Source organism: Pteropus vampyrus, unplaced genomic scaffold, assembly GCF_000151845.1.
Source record: "Pteropus vampyrus isolate Shadow unplaced genomic scaffold, Pvam_2.0 Scaffold300, whole genome shotgun sequence".
Lineage (NCBI taxonomy): Eukaryota > Metazoa > Chordata > Mammalia > Chiroptera > Pteropodidae > Pteropus > Pteropus vampyrus.
This window is the reverse complement of record NW_011889081.1, coordinates 1,874,204-1,899,041: the sequence shown is the minus strand read 5'-3', so window position 1 is coordinate 1,899,041 and position 24,838 is coordinate 1,874,204. Positions and strand designations below refer to the sequence as shown.

The 24,838-nt window shown below is 47.2% G+C and overlaps 1 protein-coding gene across 4 annotated transcripts; it reads left to right on the top strand.

Annotated features, from left to right (window-relative positions):
• The first annotated feature begins 355 nt into the window (after positions 1–355).
• Positions 356–24,034, top strand: NAA60 (N(alpha)-acetyltransferase 60, NatF catalytic subunit). Of its 4 annotated transcripts, none has more exons than XR_002776536.1 (7): positions 356–547; positions 16,208–16,323; positions 18,174–18,303; positions 20,323–20,419; positions 21,256–21,490; positions 22,632–22,974; positions 23,810–24,034. XR_002776536.1 is itself a non-coding variant. In XM_023521234.1 (6 exons), the coding sequence occupies exons 2-6, from the start codon at positions 16,214–16,216 to the stop codon at positions 22,786–22,788; spliced, it is 729 nt and encodes a 242-aa protein (XP_023377002.1). In that variant the 5' UTR covers positions 356–547; positions 16,208–16,213; the 3' UTR covers positions 22,789–23,245. The 4 variants fall into 4 exon arrangements, 1 of the variants encoding a protein (XP_023377002.1); XR_002776537.1 differs by having other exon boundaries at positions 495–567; XM_023521234.1 differs by lacking the exon at positions 23,810–24,034 and having other exon boundaries at positions 22,632–23,245.
• Positions 24,035–24,838: the final 804 nt, after the last annotated feature.

The following is a 24,838-nucleotide window of genomic DNA, read 5'->3' as shown; positions in this document are numbered from 1 at the left end:
GCGTGGTCACCAGCCGGGGTTGGTCACTCAGTCACGCTTCCCTGGCTCAACACCCCGCAGTCGCTGTGGAAGGACAGGCCCGAGCTCCAAACCCAAACTAGGGGAACGTTAGCCGAGAAGTGGGGGCTATGAGCAATTCTCGTCTTTGGAAGCCTCCCGTAGGGCTCTCAGGCTCCCATCTTGGCGCCTCCGCCAGTAGTTACAACTTCACCGACTCCCTGCAGACGCGCCTCGACTACCCCTTTGGTGTCTCAGCCTCTCTGCCGCCCGGCTTCGCGCGAGACGTGCCCGTTCCTAAGATGGCGCCCTCGGCCTCTGAGAGGTGGCGTCCCACGTGGGTGTCAGTGGCCAATGGGCTTGCAGCCTAGGCCTCCGGTCGGCGACGGGAGGCGGAAGTGCTGTGGGCCACCGCCTCCGTCCCGGCTGCGGCCCCTACTGGTTACATAACTCCGTTGCGGGTTCCGCGCGGCCCCACTTCCGGCTCCCTGAAACCACAGGATGCACTGATCCCCACGACGCCGTCTGCTGCCGCCGGCTCCCGCCCGAGGTGGGGTCCCTCAGGCTCGGTTTGTGGTGGAAGCGCCGAACCGGGGTCGGGGCAGGAGTCATGAGGGGGGAGGAGGAACAGTTCGGGCTGGGATGGGCGGGAGCCGAGTTAAGGGTTGGCCAGGGGCTCAGGATCCCCGAGGCTGTCCTGGTGGGGCGCGAGCCGGCCGGGCTGGTGGAGGGAGTCTGGGGCCCACACCAGCTGGTGCCCAAACCTCTCCGTGGGTTTCAGGGCGGCCACTGAGCTCGCGCCGAGGAGGGGTGAGGAGGGGGCCGCAGGGTGAGGAGGGGCGCGGTTCCCAGTGTTAGGTAGGACTCGGCCCTTTAACCTGAGGCGCCTGGGTGCCAGGCCCCTGGACGAGTTGCTGGGGGAATTTAGACCTGCCCCTCGCTATCCGCCTTGTCTCACTTGAGATAAAGGGCTAGGCTTTTTCACAGTTGAGCGATTTGCCCCTGCCTCGCCTGGCCCACCTCTGCTTTTGGTTACTTGTTGCGCGAATTGTAGTTACTTTGCCGACTTGTTTGCCCTGTGAACTGAAAGCCTGGGTCTCTGTCTTGGTCGTCCCTGCGTCTTACTCCCTCCCCTGTAGTAAAATAAATCAATTCCGCACGTTTCCGGTAGTTTACAGATGGGCCATGCAGACCCACATTAACTCTGACTTCTTCTGCTGAACTTGACACTTCTCGAGGAATAGAGGGAATCTGTAACTTCTGCAGTTTGTCCCCCTGGGAAATTTTTGAGGGAAGCTGTGAACCTTTTCTGGACAACTAACAACTAAATATCTGTGTGCGCAGCGGGTGACAGAGCCGAGGACCTAATGTGAAGTTAGGAGTTACTTTTCAGTAAATGCGGACATTAGCTGTTTCGCTGATCTGTTTTCACTTAGCCATTTTTTCATTTTCCTTGAGCCATTCGATTTTGTTACTCATTTGTCCTGAAGGGAAGGATAACAGCCCCACACAGTAGTTCGCCATGTTACCTGGAGTGGTTGGTCATTGGAGTATCAGAACTGGAGAGAACATTGGTGGTTGCGGATGTTTTACCAGAAAACTGAAGGCAGAAAACCTCTAGTTAATGTTTAACTGACTGAACCGGGAAAGTTATTCCTGGTCACCTACAGAAATACCACAATCCCCTTAGCACTTTGTATTGTAGAGATAAATGACAGAAGTTCTTTGGCCAGTAGTACCAGCCTGCGAGGAGGAAAGAAGGAGAGTTTTGACTATCATTGAATTAAAAGAGTCTGAAAGCAAAAACAAACAGAAAAATTCATGTTTTACTCCCTTCCACCTGCGCATTGAGAATCCTTGAATTGCATTAAGCACAGTTAGAGAAGATGGAATTAAAGACTAGAAGAAACTCAAGGGTGGCTGAAATATAAGTCCAAGTCATCTTTCCAAATGGACAAATCAGTCATGGCAGTGCACATAGGTCTTCATCTCTCCTATTCCAGGATTTTGTACCCATCAGAATTAATGTGCATATTGGCCCTATGAGAATGCAGTGTGCATGAGATTTGTCTCTGGGCCATGGTTTGCTGGAGTTCCACCTCACTGAACTTGCAGACATGTGGATTTCTATGAAGACAGTTAAAACCTATAAGAAACAGAAGTCAGGGCATGGTGTGGTGTTAACTGGCCAGAATAAAAAATATAGACACTTTTTTAAAAGGTCTGCGTGTATCCTATCTTTAGCCTCTCCCAGTTGTATCTTGCAGAGACTTTGTCACCATGTTTATTTTAACCACACCTACTAGCAGATTTGGGATATGATTTGTTGAAGTTGCTAAGCAACAGCATGGCCTCTTGCCCTGGATGGTTGGAGATTTGAGAGGTAAAAAAAAAAATACTTAAATCTGAACTGAGAAGGGTGATTCTGTTATTGCTGGCTGAGTGTTCTGCCCCTAAGACTCTTGGAGCCTCAATGTACCTGTTAGCAGCAGTTTTGGCTTCTCACAGCTTGAGGTGTACTTAGACCAAGTGGGCATATCATCCGTTGCCAGAGCCATGGGGAACACAGTGTAGGAAGATTCCTCAGAGCCTCTGAGTTCAGGGCAGTGCATGTCTTCTGTCTGCTGAAATAGTCCAGAGGTCTCACTTTGTTGGAGATAGCTCTCCTATTGGAATAGAAAGCTGGCTGCTTATCAGATAGTGTCTTCCCTTAAATGCTGGCTCCTCCATCTCTACATCTTATCTTCAATCTCCATTATCTTTCCATGACAACTTCTAGAAGGAATCTACAATGTCCTCATGGTTTTTCCATCTCATTTCCTTGTTTGTATAAAGCAAGCTTGAGGTATAGACTCTGCATTGAAGTTGGTTTTGCTTATGTCCATATGCAGTGTTTTTAAGTAAAATGCTGACCTGCAAAACAATGCTGGAACTTCTGGGTCTTTTCTGGCTAAGTTTAAATGATAAATTTGATTCAGCAACTATTTGTAAATGTCTTTAACTCTGGAATCAGGCCTCTTTTCCTAAATATTCTTTTTAGCATGACTGTGGATAGGAATGAGCTGGCAGACCAGCTCAGAGTTGTCTAAGGCCCAGCTATCTAACAGTGTTCATTAAAGAGAAACATATGTGTTTGAAAAGCCAATATGCATATAGGAGGGTTCATATTCTGCTACAAACCTTAAGGCATCTGCTCGATGCTTGTGAAGTCATCGGAGAGGGTTCTAAACAGAGAGCCAGAGCTTTCTACAGGAAGTGGTTTGGGGTTCATGTAAACAGGTGAACTAGTGCTCAGTGGAGCCTGAGCGCCCCACTATGGAGGCTGGTGAACACATGACAGTCACCCTAGGGTGGCCACAGCTCTGAACCGAGATGGTCAGGTGGTAAGGGTGGGGGATTGTAACAGCAAGTGAGGGCTAGTCTCCCATCTCATCCTGTCAATGTCTCAGATTCCCCATCTCTTCACCTAAAACCCACTTCCTGCTCAGCGAAGGGCCAAACACTCTGAATAATGATGGCAAGAACCACCTATGAGTGTGACAACTTGGAAAATTTTTAATGTTTCTTCAAATTATAAGCAAAATGGATATCAATTTTGCCCCAAAATAAACTTTCAGTGCCACCTTTAAACCCCATGCCCTTGGAGTAGCATGATATTTTGTACATTGATGCTGGAAGTAAACATTCTAAACACAATTTCATAGTTGTAAAGAAGGAAGGAGGAGGTGGTTATGGAAAGGGACACAGAACAGGTGTTTGAGAAAAACTTTGTTCCCTTGACTTATACAGGAAGACCAAAAAAGTATTTGTCATCTTTAACAGACCACATTAGAAACAGAAATTCTTCTAGTTCTTTTTCTTGTTGAGTAGTTATTGTTTAAAATCAAGTTGTGATTCTTTTTTGTTTCCTGCATTCCTGAAACAGGGTCTGTTTGGGCAACGAAGTATTGAAATTTGAGCCCATCTTGAAAATAACAGAAGAAAGTAATTTCATTTTGGGATACGTTACTATAACAATATTTTCATCATTTCTGTAGTTCATGGGAGTGATTCTGGATACCTTTTTCAAACTCGTTTCTTTTTGGAAGATGACTCCTTCTGACTCTAGTTGTAAACTATTCAGAAAGTCTTGCTAGTCAGGTATTTGCTCCTCTTTATACTCATTTTCAAATTACTTTGCTTCTCCTCTGGCCTCCCATTTTAACCTTTTTCATTGAAATATACATACAGAAAAGTACACTGCTTGAGAATGGTCATGGCATGAACATACCTGTACAACCACACCCCGGAAGATCCTTCAGGCCCCTTACTAGACAAGCCCTCTCTATTAAAAAAAAAAAAAAAAAAATTTCTTGTAGGAAATACAAGAAACCATTAAAGTCCTTTTATGGAGGATAGGGTGAGTGGGGAATTCTTAGTTTTTGCTTTATATTTATTGCATGTAAATATAAAGGAATGTTCTTTTTAAACATTTTTAAAGTGGTTATCTTAAAACAAATATTTTTAAGTTGGATTTTATATAGCTGCTAAAATTGCTTTTTAATGATTATACAGGAACCCTTTAAAATATTTTTACAAGTCTGTTCTGGGTCTTTATCCACACCATCTCTTCTTTGCTTCATTACACCTGTTTATTTCTGGCATCAGTGCACAAACTGTCATGCTATTCCAAAGGTATAGAGTTTAAAAGTTGACACTAAGAGTCTGTTTTGGGGTAAAATGGGTAATCATTCTACTTATAATTTGAAGAGATACTGTAAAATTTCCAAGTTAGGACTAATTAAAATTAGCCCAATGAATTTTTTAAATATAAAAATGTGTTCTTAATTTTTACATACTACTTGAAAGTCTTTTTTTCTGATAATAAAAACAACCCAAATTCATTGTTTAAAAAAAAAGAAAAAGCTCTGAGGCCAAAGTGAATGGCATAGAACACAGACATCTGCCATAACTCCAGAGGCAAATGCTGGCAGGTCGAATTAATTGTCAAAAAATCAGTTTTGTTATAAAAATTAACCTCATGATTAAGTGTTAATTTATACCAAATTTGACCCACGTTTATATTTCACATCTATTTAACTCTGAAGGATCTTAAGTGTAAACCCAGAGAAGCAGAGACTAAAAATCATAAAGCAAACAAACAAGAAAAACCCCAGCATAGTGAGATGAAAAAAGGGAAGGAAGCCTAGGAGAACTGGTTTGCTGAAGGGGTAGGAGCAAGGGGGCTGGCAGGTTTTCTGAAACCTGATTTCCCTGTTGTACTTTTTCCTTTCAAATTAAGTAGCTGCCTGTTTATTTCGCCCGCTCCCTCCCCCCAAGCAATGTGAGAGTTTCTTGTAGCCATTGAAGTTCTCTGGAAGAACAGACTTGCTCTTGGTTTTGAGACTTAGGCAGGGTCTATTCTTGGGTGTTGGTCAAGAATGCCACTTAAAAACAGACATTTTACTACCCTTTGATACCCAACCTCCCCCCCGCCCAATCTAGTCTATACAGGTGATTTTGTTGTTTGATTTGTTTTTAAACTAAACTGGTTTACTCACTGGATCTGAATTTACAAATTATATTCTGACTGTGCCATGTCACACAGCTTCCTACCAAGATCCCAGCTTAAAAAGCCACAAGGCAAAGGGGCTTCTTGACCAGGCCATCCTTACAGCCCATCCAGTTCATGACCCACTTGTCTCCACTTTGAGCTGCGTCTTTCTGTGTAAGCTGGCAGCACAGGATCACCTGTGCCCTCATTTTCTATTCCAGGAAGATGAGACTTGTCCGAGTTTTCAGGCAAGGTGTCCACGGGATCTGTCTATTCTTGGCTTCATGTCTCTGGCCTCCAGTTCAATGACTCCTCTTACTCCCAGGTCCTGTTCTTCCCTCTGTTCTTCCTTTTCACCTGTTTTTTCTCTACATCTTTGTCTCTCAAAACATGGGCTGTTGTTCTCCAATTCCAACACTGACCTAGTAGGGTCACAAAAGGCAAACAGTCCTTTGGCAACCCATGCACAGTCCAGTCCTCATTCAGTATAGAGACCCTCTGGTCCTCAGCTGCTCTGGTCTAGGTCCTTAGAACAACCAGTGGATTCTCTTGGACTGACATGACCAATATCTTTGATAGAAGCATCAAGGATTGCAGGTGGCATAGATGCCAATGGCTCCAGACCATGTGCTTTGCTTTGAGTCATTTTACTGCGGACATGAAGTAAAACATTTTTAATGAAGAGGTGCCACTAAGTATAAAGAGTTGCCAACGTCCTTTATAGAGACAGAAAGTGGAATGATGGTTGCTGGAGGCTGGAGTTAATGTTTAATGGAGACAGAGTTTCAGTTGGGGAAGATGAAAAAGTTCTGGAGATGATGGTCATTGGTGACCATCATTGGTGATGGTTGCACAATAGTGTGAATGTACTTAATGCCACTGACCTGCACACTTAAAAATGATAAACCATTTCTGTATTTAGGTAATGGTGCAGGAAAGCACACACTCTGGCCCCCCTAGATGTACACCTCCTTATAATTAGAGGTTTCTGACTATGTTCATTGCTGTACTTCAGTACCTAGAGCAGGGCCTGGATTTTCAGTAAAATTTTGGTAAATAAAAGATTAGATGGGTTCTCATTATGAAATTTAGGGGATGATGGAACTTTTGGCCTAAAAGAAAGCGAGGTCTGGACCTGGGACCATGCCAGAACAACCTGTCATCTTATTTTAAAATTGAGATATAATTAACATGCGGCCAAGTGTTCAGTTCTTAAGTGAGCAGATCTTTACATTCGACGACCACTAAAGGAGATATAGAACATTGTCATCGCCCCAGCAAGTTGCCTTACACCCCTTCTTAGTGACACCCTTAACCACTTTCTGATTTCTGTCACCATCGATTCCCTTAGCAGTTTCCAAATTTCATACATATGGAATCCTCCAGTATCATCAATTGTGCTTGAAGAGATGTGATTTAATGGTATGCGATGAGTATACAGGCTCCTCTTGGAGAACGATTGGTTGGGTTTTAAGAAGGAGACTGTTTGGAACTAGAGTGCTGGCTGATTGTTTCTTGTCACCCTGTAAATTAATCACGTTCCTCCTACGATGAGGTTTTGGAAGGATCCCAGGCTGCCATGGAGACAGCTCACTGCCCCCACCAGCAGCTGTTCGCTTCAGCAGATGAGCCATTAAAAGCACTCACTGTTTCCCTCATTCTCCCTTTTTAGCCGTTGACCCATTTTACTGATGAGCAAGGAAGGCAGCATCATTTTCTCTACCTTCCATCCTAAATGCACTAGCTTGGAGTTTATTGTTGGATTTTTCAAGCTGATAAACCTGGTGTCTGCAGAATTTCACATTCCTGAGGGCCTTGTGATCTTTAATTCTTGGGCCATGGGGGAATGTATGCTAACCTTCCCGTGTTCTTCACTTAGGAAGAAGCTTGAAGTGCCTGTGGAAGACCAGGGTGATGCTTTGTCATAGGGTAAAGGGAGCTGGGCTCCAGAAACCAACATGTGAACGGTAGAGAATCAGAGGAGGTAGATTCCTGAGGAAGGGATGTGAATTTCAGAGAGGGGAAGCTGTTGGTTTGTTGTTACTGGAGCAGAAGGTAGGGGCAAGAATAAAGCAAGAAGTTGGCAACAAATGTGGTATTGCAGGTGTTTACATCGAAGGGAAAGAAGGTGGCAGGAGGCTTGTCCAAGAGAGGGTGCACGTGGAGTGTTTACAGCCCATTGGAGGGGAGTTTGTGCAAAAAATGTTGGAGAAGATGGTGCTTGGACCAGGGAGGGAGGAGATGTAGAGCTGGGCCAGGAATTGGGGTGGCCCTTTGGAAGTGGCCATCTCATTTGTCTTCCCAGTGACAGATAAGAAAGCTGAAGCATGAAGGGACACAGAGACGTCTCAATGGACATCAGAGCTGGGATTTGAACTATAGTCATGGTGATTACACCATCCTTGAAGGGTCTGGGAGCATGTGGAGGGCACAGTGTCCAGAGCACAAGCAGAGGTTGGACTATTCTCAGCAAGGAAGAAAGATCCTTTGGAATCAGTAGGAGTGAAAGATGAGGAGGAAGAAAAGGTTCTAGGGGTGATGGAGGGTGCAGTGGGGTCATGCCTGGTCTGAATACTGGAAATCTGCTGAGGTCAAGAGTAGAATCCAGAGCACTACTTAAGCTACTAAGAGGATAGGGTGGTTTTTAGAAGTTAAGTGTAGCTTGTCTAGGACCAAGAAGCAGTGCCTTTGAAGAAGAGAGAGGCCCTGTAGACCTGAGACAGCAGGGCCTAGTCTACAAAGGAGAGGAATCTCCAGCAAATAGGGTTGTTTCTGGCTTCTTACCTGGGATGGGAGTAGAGGGCCCCTTGGTATCATGATAGTGCCAGAGAAACCCCTCCAGAAACTGGAACAATTCCATTCTGAGCCCCCCAGAGTCATTTGAATCTCCGGCACTTAGCAGGGGGATGGAAAATGCTGCTAAGGACTTTGGGGATATCTTGACAGCCATTCTTCTGCTGTCACTCCGTCCCTCTGACCAAGCCCACAGAAAAGTACTTGGGAAGTATCATGAGTTAGGGAATACCCAGATATCCAGACACCACCCCTTTCCAGCCAGAGAAGGCAAGTTAAGAGATGGCCTAGACCCTACCTCCTGGGGACCTGGCTGTTAGCCAGGCCCGCTAGGGTGGGGTTGAGGGTGCTCCGGGGAAGAAGAGGCTGAAGTTCAAGGAGCCTGGTGAGAGGTACAAACACAGAGAAGAGGAAGAACCGTCAGCCAAGGCCGACCTGGTAGCTGCTTCTAGATTTGGGCCAATTTTAATATTTTATATTCAAGGGGGAAAAAAGCGGTCTTTGGTATAGAGACCAAGGAGATCATTTCAACACAGAAGAAAGATGAGGCTTGTAGACAGCCTCAAGAGGATGAGGTTTGGGGAAGGAGAAAGAAAAGACCAAGAGGTGAGTCAGCAGGCCCTTCATTTGGGTCTTGGAGAATCTGGCTTCTGCCCCTCCTTGAATTGATCTACTCACCCACCTTGTAAAGGCCAAGGACAGGACACAGACCCAGGAAACCCAGGGAAGAACTCTCACTACAAACCTGACCTTTGCAGCTTCATGTTTTAACTTAAAAACGAGTGAATTTTGTCTTCTCCTTTAAGTACATCCCTGCAGTTGTAATATAGATGCATCATTGTGTTTGTCGGGAAATATATCAAGAGATGGCCTATACATCTGTGGCTTCGGTGCCTATACCACCAGCACCCCAGGGCTCAGAATGGAACAGAGAGCTCTGGCCTTGCCCACTGGTACCTATTCTCTAGTGAGTCTCAGAATTCTTGTCCCTTGAGCCCCAAGGGTAGCTCATAGCAGTAGATCAGTACATGGTGGAAGGTTCCATATGGATAAGCAGTGTCCCCAGAGGTGCTGGATCTGGGTCCGCTGGCCCACTCCCTCAGCAGTGGACCAGCCACTTGGCTATAGCAGCCTGCATTGCCACCATCTCTTAACCTGCCTTCTCTGGCAACATTCCTTTCTCTCACCAGCACATGGGCGCCAGATCCTCCTTTTCCCGTGCCTTCCTGCCCACTTCTCCACCCTGTTAGTTGGGCTGGGACAGTTTAGGCACTATAACAGGCTGCTTTCTCACTTAGTTAAATATGATGTGTTTCTATTTTTAAATCAAACCATCTAAAGAACTGGACTTCGAAAACATGAAAATACTTTTATAGGGTTGTGAGACTCCATAAATAGCTGTGTGTCTTGGAGCCCAGTGTTTTTCTTAAAAGTTGAACAGGGAACAAATCCTGCCTCTTTGGTCAAGAGCATTATCTAAGGGAAAACTTCATAAATTCCAGGACAGAAGAGACACTCACTTATTATGGATCTCTCCTTTCGTTGTCAAACATCAATGTAGAGTGTTTTTTTAATCTTTTAAAATCAACTTTTTTAAAGTTTAATATACATATAAGAAAATGCACCCAATAATTTTTAACATGTGTACATATGTGTTTGTGTGTGTAACTACCACCATTAACATATAGAACATTTCCATCCCCTCAGGAAGTGTCCCACCCCCAGCCTCTTTGCAGTCTGTCCTCTGCCGCAGGCAACTATAGAGGTCAAGGCCTTGCATTTTAGCACTTGCTGGTCAGCGGCTCTAGCTCCTCAGGTGCCTCAGGTCTACTTGTGGCTATCCAGACCCTGCCAGGCTCTGCCAGCTGGTTTTGGCAGATGCCTGCACTTGTCCTGCCAGCTGTGGTGAAGTGACTGCTGAGACTGAGCTGTTGGCGTCCTGTCCTGCAGCTCCTTTCCGTGGGAGCTCAGAGCACATTTGCTGTTGATTGAGAAAAGTGAGTCACAGCTGATGAGGAACCTGAAGCTCTGTGGAGGGTGATGAGGGCAGTCAGTCATGTCACCCTGTTTCTGTGGCTGGCTTGAGCTTGTCAAGCCCCAGACGAACCACTGGAGCCACTTTTCCAGGGAATAGACAATATGGAGTTTCCTGGCACAGGTCAAGCATTGGGGCTGAAAGTCGATTTGCGATTCATTCAGTAATCTCTGGTTTGTGTTGATTTCCCAGCTTGGGGAAATCTGAGTGTGATTTCTTCTTTCTCAAAATCATCTAAGTAGCTACTCCATGAAAACTTGTGGACAACATACACGTGCTTGTTGAGACTTGATGACATGGTCAATTCTTACGTGCTCCAAGCCAATGACAGGTTGTTTTTATCCCCCTTGAATATAAAACGTTAAAATTGGCCCAAATCTAGAAGAAGCTACCAGGTCGGCCTTGGCTGGCAGTTCTTCCTCTTCTCTGTGAGTTTGTACCTCCCACCAGGCTCCCTGAACTTCAGCCTCTTCCTCCCCAGAGCTCCCTCAACCCCACCCTAGCGGGCTTGGCTAATAGCCGGGTCCCCAGGAGGTAGAGTCTAGGCCAGCTCCATTGAAGGAGCCCTACCATGGGGCACCAACATGAGTCTCTATATTTTGACTTGTAGGCTAGAAAGCTTCTGATTCTGGAGTCTACTATGACTTCCTCCAAAAGGAATCTTTTTTTTTATACATTTGCTTATAAAAGTATCTTCCCTCTCAGAATTAAGGTGTTTTTTTGTTTTTTTTTTTTTTTTGGTTTGGTTTTTAACAGCTTTATTGGGGGATGTAATCCACACGCCATACAGTTCACCCGTTCAAAGTGTACTATTCAGTGTTTCTAGTGTATTCACAGAGCTGTGCATCTATCACCATATTTAATTTCAAGATGCTTTGACCACTCCTGAAAGAAACCACACACTCTTAACCATCACCTTCCAATCCTCCCAACCATAGACAGCCACTGATCTATTGTCTGTCCCTATGAATTTGCCAATTCTGGACATTTCATATAAATGAGATCGTAAGATATATTGCCTTTTGTGACTGGCTTATCTCATTCAGCCTCATATTTTCAGTGTTCATTCACATTGTAGCATGTGTCAGTACTAAATAGCCACTGCATGATTAGACTACAATTTATGGGTCCAGTCATCCATTGATGCACATTCAGATTGCTTCCACACGAGGGCTGGTTTTTGATGAGCTTGTAGTAGATTCCCACTTGTACTCCCTTGCTCAATTTAGAGCAGGGATTGTGTCCTCACTGGGGTGTTGAGCATTATTTTTATTGGTCATCTTGTTTGGCCATGAAGATTAAGCAGGTATTTGGGTTCGTTCTCCAGAATTTTCCCTAGAAGTGGTTGCAATGAGAGGAGGGCCTTGGCTCAGGAGCCTTCTCTGGAAAGACTGCACTAAGGGATAGGCCTTGTCCTTGGCCTGGGATAAGTAGGGTTGTTGACTTTGTCCCAAAGACTGAAGGTTTTGGGAAGGCCTTCCTGCCTTTCCCACTTTTCTTGGTCCTGAAGGAAAGGGAAGGGTGTTGCCCCAAACTGGCCCTGTAGTTGGTACCTAGCATTTTGGGCAGCTTTGAGTACGGCTCTTAAAATAGTGCCCTGCATCCCTGAACTACACAGTGAGTGTCTACATTATCACTCTTTAAAACCTCAATGGAGTTTGAAGATTGGTTAACATCGGTGGTACCCAAGCAGTGTTCCCTGCCCTCATAACACTCTGAACCAGGCATCTGACCCACCTGGGAGGCAGAGTGCTTAGCGTGAGCCAGCCATGATTTGCTGAGAACTTGCTATTCCCAGTGAGGAGGCATGAAGAGGCCATGGCACTGCTTCCCAAAGCTCTTGATTAGGACACCAGAGGCTTTTAAATTAGTCCTCTGGAAAACCTGCTGTCCATATCTGAAACAGCCTCTGTGTAGAAGTTTGATTGGTTATTGGTTAATTTTAATTAGAAACTTTTTCAAACATCCACTTGGTATACCCATCCAATTCAACAGTTATTAACGTTTTGCCACTTTTGCTCCAATTGAATTAAATTCCAGAACATTCTGTCATTTGACCCCTGTATATCCAGTGTGCATCTCTTAAGGAATATGGACATTTTCTGTATAACCACAATATTCTCATACTTAACAATGTTAACAACACCTTCAGTTGCTGCTTTCAGAGAGTGTTTGTTTGTTCGTGGTATCTACTGCCTTTGTCAGGGAAGAGAGAGTCGCCCACGTGGTAGGGGTTATGCAGAAACCTCCAGGGAAGCGGTGCTTTGTACTGGGGAATGTGCTGTGCTGTGCTGTGCTCCATCCTGCCTTTGGTGGGTGGATCCCTTGAACCCATACAGTCATGTTCTGTGGAATGAAACAGCCTTTTACCCAGAACGACTGAAGAGTTGCATCCTAGCCAGTGACTGCTAGGATATATTTTAGACAAGGATGACTCATAAAACTCAGGAGTGGCCATTTTTGGTTGACCAGTCCATTTCCCAAGAAGTAGCCGGCCACTTAGGAGGCATGAGGTCACACTCACCAGAAAGTCCAGGGCACCTTCGGGGCAGGGAGCTGGAGCAGCAGCTGTGGAATGGGGTGCTGAGCACTGGAACAGCACTGCTGCGTAGGAACTAGATAATCAAGCTGTTTACAAGACATCAGGCCAGGCAGCATCTCGGTTTCTGAAGGTACATCCCAGTGAAAAGAAAAAAACAGGTGACCTGGGAAGCTCAGATTTGCCAAGTTTGGGGGTATTTTTTGTTGTTTGGTTGGTGCTTTGGTTTTGTTTTATGTTTGGAGCTGAGAACTCAAATAAGCCCAGCGCAGTAGCTGTGGCCTGCCCTTTCTCAATAGGCCTCTCATGCTAACTTTTGCGATGGCCTGTGTCCCTTGTTTTGTTATCCCTGCCTGGAGAGAGACTTGTCTGGGTCAGCTCAGCTCTCAGAGGTTCTGTCAAGATTGTGCATCCAGAGACGAGCCCTGTCCCCTTCTAAGTGACTAGTGTTCTCTAGCAGGATGCCTGCTGAGGACACTGCTCCTTTCTAAAGGTGCATGTACCTCAGCTGCTTCTTGACCCAGGGCCTCTCTGGATCCACCAGGCCTCAGGCAAGAACACACCCATTTCTTGTCTTGAACAGCTCTGTTCCATCCCTCTCAGAGCCCCTTGGAATGCAGGCCAGGGGATGGCGGTTGATGCTGCCAGCAGTGTCACAGGAGGGGCCCCGCCTTGCAGACATCATGTGGGCAGTGTGCAGGCACTGGCTGAAAACAGAGAAAGGAAGAGAAAGCAGGTCTCTTCTCATTTCAGCTCTTAAGTCATGCTGTGCAGAAGGTCATGTGAAGGTAGCACAGTCCCCACCCCTTGCGTGAAGTCTGGTGTGTTCTAGAAATACAGAGCCTGAGGTAGCCCCAGCCATGCAGTTCCTGCAGTACTTCCTCCTCCTCTTGCCTCCCCACCCACCCCATATGTCTGCTTCAAGGTCACCAAGGTCACGGTGATGTAACTTGCGGACCTGACCTCTAAAGCCTCCACCCAAGATGATTTCCCTTAGGTGGGCTGGTGCCATGAAGGGGGCACAGCAGCAGACCTGTCATTACCCAGCTTGAGGGGCTCCTGCTCTCAGCCTGACTGCCCAGCAGCACTTGGTCCTGACAGGGGGAGGCAGCGGGGGAGGAGTGCCAGCCCATGGCCAGCCCTCAAAGGAGCTAAGCCAGGGTTGTGTCCAGAGCTCAGAGGCTGAACAGCTGCCCCCCTGGCCCTGTTGTCAAGCCTCAGGGTAGATTTCAGCTGCTGGCAGATGGCAAGTCAGAACATGGCCTTCCTGGGGACCCTCACAGTAATGCCCGAAGTCGTGGGAGAATCAGGCACAAGCAGGGGTCAGGGGAACAGGTGACCATGAAGAATTGCCAAAGGCACTTCATTTGGGCTCGCTGAACAGTAAAGGCAAACTATCTGGTCCTTTGACCTTTGGGCATCAACAGGACTCTTGTGGTGCCCAGTCACAGAACTATAGTTTCCAGAGTAAGTTTAAGCAAATAAAAACTACCCTTTAGGGCCCCCAACCACAACGTTTATTATTTAAAATTTTAAATGCATAGTAGAAAAAATTAATGTATGAACAATAAGTTCCTGTAATATATCTTACCTGCCACCTAGATTCAACAGTTAATAATATTTTGTCATATTTGCTTCCTAAGTAGCTGAACATTTTTTGGACCATTTAAAGTTAGTTTTAGACCTCTTGATGCTTCACTCCAAAATATTTCAGCATCCTAAGACTTTCCACGTAACCGCTATACCCTTTCACATCTAAGATAATAATTTCATAATATCTGCTATCCCACCCATAATTAAATTTCCACAAAATGTTGTTTTGACTTATTTTTTCTGGTAGGAGTTTACACATCACGTATTTGGTTGTAGATCTCCTTGTCTCTTTTAGTCTGCTTTAATTTTTTTAACGATACTTACTCTTCGAAGAGACCAGGCTAGTCTTCTTATAGAAGGTCACCATTCTGTGTGTTTGACTGTTGAACTTATGCCTGTGTGCCGGATATTATCTATGGTTGTGAAGTTAGGTCTGGAGGCACATTTAGCTTCAGGCCCAGCATTTTAGGCAGGAACCTGAGGGCTTCATGGATTTCTCAAGCATGGCACTGGTCAGAGAGGCTAGCCTCCATCACTGAGGGAGTATGACTGTGGGATCTTGAGGTTGAAAGGTGAGGCTTTTCCTGGGTGATCATTAAGTCCTGGAAGTGAAGGTGCTTTGCCTCCATGCCCCACAACTGCTCCCCAACACCCTCCAGTGGAGAGTTAAAAGCCTTTGATGAATCTTGCTTGTCTAGATTATTTCCATCAGTAGTTCCAAAGCGGTGACTTTCCAGTTCTATCATTTTTTCGTTTATTGGCTGTTGTTCTTCTATAGAAAGGATTTTTCCTCAGCCATCAAGGATAAATGGAACTGCACAGTTCCTCCTAAAAAAGATGGGGTAAATGCACTATCCTTTGCCTTTTGTTACCAGCTTTCAATATAAAGAAAAAAGGCTCCTATATTCCCCTTTGTCAGTCCAGCACTTGGCCTTGCTTCCTGCTTTCCTTTAACTGGAACAAGGGCAGCTGCTCCATCCGTAACCTGGACCGTATGTAGTTTCCTGATTCAAAATAGTTGTCGGCAACTCCTGACCCCTGATTTGAACTTCCGGTGTTTCATAAAGTCTCTTTTTTTCCTGCTCACAAGCCTTTATCTGCTGGATAGGAGAGAAATGAGCCATCCAGCAAGCACCACTTCTCCTGGAAGTTCAGCAGGTCATTGGCCCCTGCCCCAGCTGTTCTGAAGGAGACCAAGGCCTGGGCTGCTGAGCCACATCTGCCATTGGCAGCCACTGGCCTAGGTCAGGAGAAGTCAGGCTGGCGGGGCCATGTGCATTATGTTGTGGAGAAACAGTGACATGAGGGAGATAAGAGACTGGCCGGAAGGGAGTGGCACTCAGGAGGTAGCTCAGAGGGGCCAAGAGGAAGGAGAGAGAAAACTGACCAGAGACGGGCCGACCTCTGGGGCTTGGCATCCCCCATGAGCAGCAGGGGGAACCTGGGTCCTCATCTTGTCAGCCTTTCCTGAGCTTTGTTTTCCTTGTCTGCAAAATGGGGGCAACTGCGACACCTGGTGCAAGGGATTATTGTGAGGGATAGAAATGCAACATGCAGTTAGTAAAGGGACTGCCATCCCTGGGGGATGGCATTAGTCTTCCTGTCTTTCCTGCCTCACAGGTTCAGGGGAGAAGGGGGAAGTGAATGGGGTGTGGTGGGTTCACTGGGCTGGTGAGGTGGTTTGGCCACCCTCCTGATGCCACCTCCCTCCCTACAGGTGTGAATGACAGAGGTGGTGCCATCCAGCGCCCTCAGCGAGGTCAGTTTGCGCCTCCTCTGCCACGATGACATAGACACCGTGAAACATCTGTGTGGTGACTGGTTCCCCATTGAGTAAGTTAAACAGCACCCACTGCCCCCATTTGCAGATTGGGGGGGTGGTTGGGGAACTAATGAGGGGAATGCACACTAATCTGCAGTGCTGAAGCTGGCAAGCTTGTGTGAAGGTAAGGATGGCCTGGAGGTGCTGTGGTAGCCCTGAGTCACCTTGCCTGTCGGTGAATCCCGTGCCCTGCTCCGTGATGGCCATTGGGCCCCATCCACTTCACTGTATTCTTTGAAGAGTCACCAAAAGGGCTTTGCTGAGAAAATAATTACAAAGATGTTCAATGCAGTGCTATTTATAATTCAGGAATTGAGAAGCAGCTTAAGTATCTTTTTAAGAGTAAGAAATTGGTTATATACATGAGGGTTTGTATATAATACAAAAATGCAGTATTATTTAGCGAGGTAAATATCTGTCGTTGACATATTTGTTGACAATGAGGTTTTTTTTTACTAGATATTAAATGAAAAAAGCAGACTAGAAAATAGTATGTATCACAATTTCACTTTCACTTAAAAGCATGCACAAGGTAAAAGCTTATGAAGATATGTACCATTTAACAAAGTGTTTTTGGTAGTTTGGGTATGTAGTTTATTAGTATGTACAAGTTCGTCTGATTTTGCTTGTCTGTATTTCCTTTAATTTTTTGTAATATGCACATAGAGCTTTTGTCATGAGAAAAATAGGTATAAACTTCTAAAAATTAAAAATAAACAAGATCCTGCTAAACATCATATTCCATGAGTCTTAACATTAGATTTTACCCACTACAGGTAGGAAGAGAGAGAAGGGGTGCCCTTTACATCTCTGATGGGAATATGAATTATCACAGCTTTCTGAGGATATGGGCTAGCAGTGGCTTCATGGGTTAAAATGTAAACTCTTCTTCAGCCCAGCAGTTGCACTGCTGGAAAGTAATCCAGTAAATATGTAGATTTGACCCTGCCAAGGGCCACTTGGGCCAGGCTGGAGCCACACTGGGCCATGGAATCTGGGCTTCCCCAGGTGCCCTGGCCTGCTGGCCTGCCTCTGCTTGCAGCTTCCAAGGCCTGAGGCCTCAGCTTCCAAAGACTGAGAGTGAACGCAGTCGCTTTGGGTTGTGTGCTGGCAGCTTCATGTCCTGGCTGCCTCACCAGGCCAACAGAGCACTCTTGGGGTCAGAAGATAGTAGTGTGACCAGTTGAAGAGCTTGTGTGATGCTCTGGCCCAATAGAGCCTTCTATTAGAGTGGCTAATAGAAGGTGAGTGGTCAGTGGCTTCTGTGGAGCACCCCCAAGTAGAGCACCTCTCCACTGTGTCACCACAAGGGTCCAGCACCCTTCTCCAGCTTTTGGTCTCAAAAAAAGGCAGCTGGGCTGACCTGTTATGTCCCAAGTTAAACAAACCCATAGACCCATAACGCCCCAGGAACCTCATTCCTCTCAATAAGTCTCCTTGACCAGGGCTGAATAATCTGTCTTTCATCACTGCATCCTGGGGCTTTGCATGAATTGTTCTCTTCCCTGTTCCCCTCGGGCTACCAGGGGTCATCAGCTGCCTCTCAGCTGCCTCTCTAGGCACGGCTCTTGCAGAGACAGTATCATGGGAGGTTTTTTTCCTCTTTCATCTCTACATTTTGTAAAATCATTTTCCCATCAGAAATTCCTAGTCCTCTCTGACCTGATTACCACCTTAAGAAGATGATTCACTGAGAATGATACACTTTGGTGGTGGAGACTGAGTGGTGGACAGGCTCCTTACCAACCCTGGTGCAGTGGAGAGAGCAGCCTCGAGTCCCTTGTGGGTCCACTGTCTGTGTTAAGCAGGACATTAGTTGAACTTGACCTTTGGCAGGTTCACCTGAGTTTGTTCTCCTCAGGTACCCAGACTCATGGTATCGTGACATCACCTCCAACAAGAAGTTCTTTTCCCTTGCTGCGACCTACAGGGGCGCCATCGTGGGAATGATAGTAGCTGAAATAAAAAGTAGGACCAAGATACACAAGGAGGTAAGCGTGTGCGGCGGTGATGGGGCTGTGGGGCCTTGTGACAGAATCCACTGCCTGCTCTGTGGCCGTTTCTCTTTAAGAGGCCAGACCGTGTATGAGATTCATACCCAATTGGTTTCTTTCTGTTTATATGTGATGCAGCCATATGTGCATTAAATAGCAAGTCCTAACCACAAGCTTCTAACAACTGTCCTTTTGAAGTCAGGAGGGACATAAATGGTTCACTGAAAACACGCAGAGTTGTAAGGGACTGCGATTTGTATTGGTTGCAGTGTCACAAACTGCTAACACTGCTGTGGTTTGTTGAAGGAAATGCTAAGTTTCAGTTAGAGGTTAGTGAAAATAAAAATAATTTCTTTTCATTCAACTTCACAGACTCCTCCGAGATCTATCTGTCTAAGAACCCCTGAGAGTCTGTGTTAGCAAGCCTCACTCTAAATGTAAAATGTGAGGCCATGGACACAAATACATTGTTCCATATGGTTGACTTGAGTCAGGATTCTGCCTAATAATTTTGGTCATCTTAGAGACTGAGTAGCATTTACCACATGGTTACTTACTCCAGGGAGGGGAAAAAAAGCCACTGACAACTGGCATATTGTTCTATCCTTTTTCCTGAGGCTATTTCTCTAAAAGTGGAAAAAGGACGTCTCTCCCTTTTAAAGACCTGATCCACTCAAGCCTCCCCTAATTTGCCTATAATTAGATTCTGGCAAAATTGGTTTCTTTTAAGAGTAACTTTTCTGTCCTAGCTTCCTTCTGAGCTTTTTTCTTCCATTTATCAGTGCTAAGGTAAAGCAAAACAGAAAGAAATATTGATGTTTGCAGCAAACATCAGTATCCTTTTGATCTTTCTTCTTATCCCAGACAAACTGCCCCTCCTGTCCACCTCTCCACCCCACTCCACAAAGCTTGTTCCCTGAAGTCCCCTCCAAGCAGTTCTTCCTGCTTGTCGCCAGTGACTGTCCACATATGTGGTAACTAGATCTCCATGCTCCTTTGAATGTGTTGGTTGTCCCTTGAGGACAGAGATGGGGACCCTTTCCTTCTGCTCCACGGGTGTCAGGAGAGGGAGCCTTTGTGTTCTGACACTTTCTCGGGCTCTGCTGAGAGGCTGAATGAATTCAGCACTGGAGAAAGAAAGCAGGGCCTGTTAGAAGACATCTGCCAGGGAACAAAGTACTCACCTCACCTCGCTGACCCTTCCATGGGCTTCAAGTAACGAGAGCAGTAAGGTTGCTTGGCTCCCTGAGACTGATTGGCAAGTTTGCCTGTGTCCAGCTTAGCTGTGGTGTGGAGTGCTGGGGCCCAGGCCAGGAGAGTGGGGAGCAGGGACAGGGACAAGCTGATCCACGCCCAGCACACAGGAGCCACACAGGAGCCAAGTTGCCAAGCATCCTTTCAGTGGAGGAGAATCCGCATAGCTTTCTTTATGAGGTAGAAGAACATCATGGTGATTGAATTCACAACTCTCCCAGTGCAGGACTCCATCTCTGGGAACATCTAGGGTTGGCAGGCCATGGCATGTCACTCTGCCTGTCAGGGACAGCAGAGGGGCCATCCAAACTCTCTACCCTCTTTACTCCAAGACCTCCTGAGGACAGTAGAGGATCCTTTAATTAAATCTTTCAAACTTTGTGTTTATCCCGCTGTTTGGTCTCTTGGTGTGTCAGCTGACATATTTGAGTACCACTAAGTGCCCATGTAGCACAGTTGTTTCCTTTTCACCACCATAGCTTCATCTGTTTGTGTCATTGTCCTTCCTTGTCTGGTCTACCACCTATTCCAAAGAGAAGTGACTTTTTGTGAGTGTTCTTATTTTAGCAGTTTTTAGCAGAAGGGCCTACACCTTCTTGCTTTCATGGGGTAATGGTGACTCTTCATTACCCTCTGTTCTATTCCCTGGCCCTGTATCCCCATAGGTGTTGTGACCAGGGGAGTGGGCACATGAGATGTGTTCTGCAGTGAGACCGGGCACCTTGACTGTGAACTTGACTTTATTTCTGACTTTTTCTTTAGGATGGAGATATTCTAGCCTCCAACTTCTCTGTTGACACACAAGTTGCATACATTCTAAGTCTTGGAGTAGTGAAGGAGTTCAGAAAGCACGGCATAGGTAAGGGGCAGCTGAGCTCATGGTTTCTGGTACATACACCCTCCCACCCATATCCAGTCATTTCCCACATCCTGATGATTCTCACCCATCAATATTCCCCAGTCTCTCCTCTACCCTTCCTCTCTCTGTCTTGAGTCAGACCTTACTTCTCTCTTCCCAACAGATCTCTGGCCCCCGCCCCCACTGACCTTCAGCGCATGCTCTTTCTACACATCGCCAGGTCTTTCTGCTATGGCTTTGTTCCCAAATCTGACGAGATCAGATTATTAATAGCTCCCAAACACCCTTATTAGAGAATGGGTACCTCTTACCATGCCTGCCAGCACACACACAGCTTATGTCTGGTCACAGGGTATTCTTAATTAAGAATAGAAAATATAATTGAAGAAACAGTTGTAGCTGCCATGTATAAGATGCCCATCACATCCAAGGTGCTGTGTCATCTGTAAATCTCCAAATTCCCATCCCACTTGGTCACAAAGCCAGCAAATGGCAGTCTTCACTGTAACCCATGCCTGCCAATTCCACATTTTCCTTGGCTCAGGTTTACACATTTGTTGTCTGAAAGGTTAATGAGTTTCTGCTGTGGGTCCAGTCCCTGGGAGGGAATTCTGCAGCCCCTATCTGTGGTCCTGGACACCTGATGGTCTGCAGCTAACAGGCCCCATCTGGCTGTTGGATTTTAGGGACTCTGACAGTGGGTGGTTACAGGAGGTTGGTCTTTCATACAGGGGCAGAGAGATCTGTAGAGATCTCTTCAAAAGTCACTTCCTCATCTGCCTCATGCTTCTTCCCCACCTGCTTGCCATGCGTGACTGTCGCCTCTTTGCCCGCAGGTTCACTTTTACTTGAGAGTTTAAAGGATCACATATCCACCACCGCCCAAGACCACTGCAAAGCCATCTACCTGCACGTCCTCACCACCAACAACACAGCAATAAACTTTTACGAAAACAGAGACTTTAAGCAGCACCACTATCTCCCCTACTATTATTCCATCCGCGGGGTCCTCAAAGATGGTTTCACCTACGTCCTCTACATCAATGGCGGCCACCCTCCCTGGACCATTCTATATCCTTTTTTTCTCAGGAGTGAGGGACCGTGGCTTCCTAGCAAGGCCTTGCTCCAGCTGGAGCTGTGGTTGCCTTCAGATGACAATTCACGAGGCCAAGCTCACAGGATGTGTTTTTTCCCCAATCAGGTTGATGGAGGTATGGGTATATCTGGTTTGCATGTATTGGGAAATGATGGTTTGGTTGCAGATATCAAGGAAGCAGATGTGTTCAGGTACTTGGTGTTCCCCAGACCTCAGCCCGGTATGAGGAGGGTTTTAAACCTCCTGGCCCAAGATCTGTCCATCCATCTGCCCATTTATCCAATAAGTATTGGTTGAGAGCCTCCTATTCCTAGTATGTGGGGACTGCAATAGTGAACAAAACAGACAAAAGCCCTTGCCTTCATGGGACCTGTGTGCTGTCAGGAGAGAAAACAAGTGAAGTGAAAAGAGTTGTTTGCTATTTTGAACACTTAGGTTTAAACTTTCCTTACTGGGATGTGGGGTATGTGACCTGGGGGCCTGTCTCTTTCCCGCTCCCTCCTCTTTAACTCTCTCTGGCCCTTGATAGGTAGGGAGGTCAGAAGACTTCCTAATAGTCATAGGGTGTGACCCAGAAAATTGTGTGTGTGTGCGTGTAAAGAAATTAAATGAATGAGTCTGGGACTTATCCATTTCATAAGGAAATAAACTGGAAAGAGAAAGGTGGCCCAAAAACCCACAGACTTCCAAGCTCATGTGAACATGGATCTCTGTGGTGTCTCAATATTCAGCACTGTTGACCCGTGTGTAACAGAGACAAGGCTCTGCTTCTCTAAGGATTGAGAGTAGAGGGAGGAACAGGAACACTTGCTGTTCTGCCAGACCCCTTCCTCCAGCACCGATTTTTGTTGGTCAGTCCATGTACCTGAGGCCTCACCTGGAAGGTCCTCTTATACCTATGTGCTGCCCTTTATTATTTTGCACATTGGTGGCCCCTCCATTTAAGGAGGCTTTCCAGCACTCTGCAGAGGCTGAGCAGACTATTGGCCTTCCACGAGAATGGCATCCTGTCTGCATGCAGTCCTACAGGTTGCCTACAGCCCTCTGCTGACAGCGCCTGCCCAACGGTGTGTGGGCAGGTGAAACGAATCAGAGTCTTCCTTAACAGAGCCCTACGGACTACATCCAGCACTTGGGCTCTGCTCTAGCAAACCTGAGCCCCTGCTCCATCCCACACAGAATCTACCGCCAGGCCCACAGCCTGCTCTGCAGCTTCCTGCCATGGTCCAGCATCTCCACCAAGGGCGGCATCGAGTACAGCCGGACCATGTGATGCCAGCCAGGCAGCCTCCAATAGGTTCCACCCCTTGGCGCCCTGTGGAGTCTGCCTTCCCGACCATCTGACCTCAGCTGTCCTCTGCAGAGGAGCTGGCCCATCAGCCTGTCCCAGCTGCAGGCCTGGTGCTACCCAGGCTCAGGAGCAGAGTGTTGTGGGGCAGGCGTGCCTGGTCTCTGACAGGTACGCCAGAGCAAACAGTGGGAAGAAGGGCAGCAGAACAGAGTGGGATGACGGTCCTGAGAAATGGAGGGTCTGGCTCTGCAACAGTGAAAACAGAAGGGCTTGGACGGGCACCTGCTCTGCCAAGGACTGAGATAGTTCCTGACCAACTCTTGGAAACTTGAAGGAAAGCAGAGAATCTTTGAGCCCCTGGCCCGAACTTCATCTTTTCACTTCCTGAACTACTTTTTAAAAAATAATGCATTCAAATGGTTAAACAATGAAAAAGTTACCAAAAGATCAAACCCCTTCTCCTCCCACCCCCAGCCACTCAGCCACCTTCCAAGGGGCTTCTGGAGCTGCTGTCTCAGGCATGCTTCCAAAGATCCTGTTTAGACATCAGCTTTAATGCCAGTGGCATCGTCAGCTCACAGTGAAGCTCCCTGGGGTGGGCACCTTGTAGACTAAGAGCTCTGCTCAGATATGGACACTTATGAGCGCCATGAGTGCCATGGGGAGTCTCTCTCTCAGACCTCAGAGAATATCAGAGCTGGACAGGGTCATGGGGACTCCAGAGTCCACTACTTTATGCATGGACATGGCCAGAGTGGATTTGGTGTCTTGAGCCAAGCTCACAAGTGTACTCAATGGCCACCTGGTCTGGCACCCTCAGTGCCTTGATTTGTGCTGGGGCTGAGAGGAGCCTAGGGTCACTGGAAGGGACTCTGGGCCTGGAGAAGGACTCCTGCTTTAGGGGTGCCCGTGGTCAGCTATGGGCTCCTAGGCCAGATACACAGGGTGGGGCAAAGCATTTCTGCAGTTTTTCACTCCTACTCCCCTCTTCTCTTTCCCACAGGCTCTTCCAGCCCTTCTCGCTCTGGAAACCTCTGCCCCATGCCCTGGCCTGGCCCTCGTGTGATTGCACCAGCCCCATGGGCCGGCTGGCGTGTGGCAGCGTTCACTGTGGTTTGTTTATTCTGCTGCCCCAGGAGTAAGGGGGCAGGAAGGGGCTTCCTTCCCTGTGCCTCCTCACTGGCCTCTTTCCCTCCACTGCCTGTTTTTTCCAGCTCCTCCTTCCTCCAAGCCAGAATGAACTTCTGGGAGGGAGGAACCCAAGTGTTATGGACAGACTTGACTCTAAAGACACAGGAACCCCAGAACAATGAGAGGGTGAAATAAAGGGAATGCCAGACCCTTGTCCAGAATCAGCCTGCAGAAGCCTGGAGGGTGGAGAGCAGCCCCCACCTCCCACAAGGGATTGGCGAGTGGCGGGCAGAGTGGGAAAGGCCCTTTACCCAAGCACAAGCTCCGGGGCATAGCTCCCTGACATGGGCAGTCAGGTGACGGTAAGGTTTCCTCTGCTGGCGGTCCGTCTGTCCTGGAAAGCATGGAACTGCCCATCAGGGGTGAATGCACCATTCAGCTGAACTGCTTCAGAGAGCCAGGCTTAGGGTTAGGTGCTGCTGAGGGTCCTGGGGGTCCTCTCCTTTAACCCCTCAGTCCCGTGAGCTGCAGCTCCAAGGCCTGGCCAGATGCAAGCAGGAGGAAGCTGAGCGTTGTGTTGATCTCGTGGGACCTGGCCTTTGGGGCTGGTGGCAGTCACGTGCCTTGTGGTCCCTCATCCTCGGGACAGAGACAGAAGCTGTGTCAGTGCCAAGAAGCATGTGTGTGGACACCACTTGCTTCTGGCATCTCCACCCCCATCCCCCAAAGCTGCTTGCTGTCTGCGCTGCCCTCCAGAGTATGGTGGAGGCACGCCCAGCATTACTGCAGTGTCATGTAGCCATTGTCACAATGCACCAGCCTGAGTGGGAGGAGAAGGGGGAACAGTCAGGCAGAGGGTGTCCTTAAGGACTGGCGTCCTTCCCTCCCTCAGAACTCCGAG

What these genes read in the sequence shown, in the direction of transcription:
- NAA60 (XM_023521234.1), top strand. Translation starts at nt 16,214, where the DNA reads ATGACAGAGGTGGTGCCATCCAGCGCCCTCAGCGAGGTCAGTTTGCGC. An exon ending in GGTGACTGGTTCCCCATTGA is followed by an intron (nt 16,324 to 18,173) that starts GTAAGTTAAACA and finishes TGTTCTCCTCAG; the next exon opens with GTACCCAGACTCATGGTATC. An exon ending in GGACCAAGATACACAAGGAG is followed by an intron (nt 18,304 to 20,322) that starts GTAAGCGTGTGC and finishes CTTTTTCTTTAG; the next exon opens with GATGGAGATATTCTAGCCTC.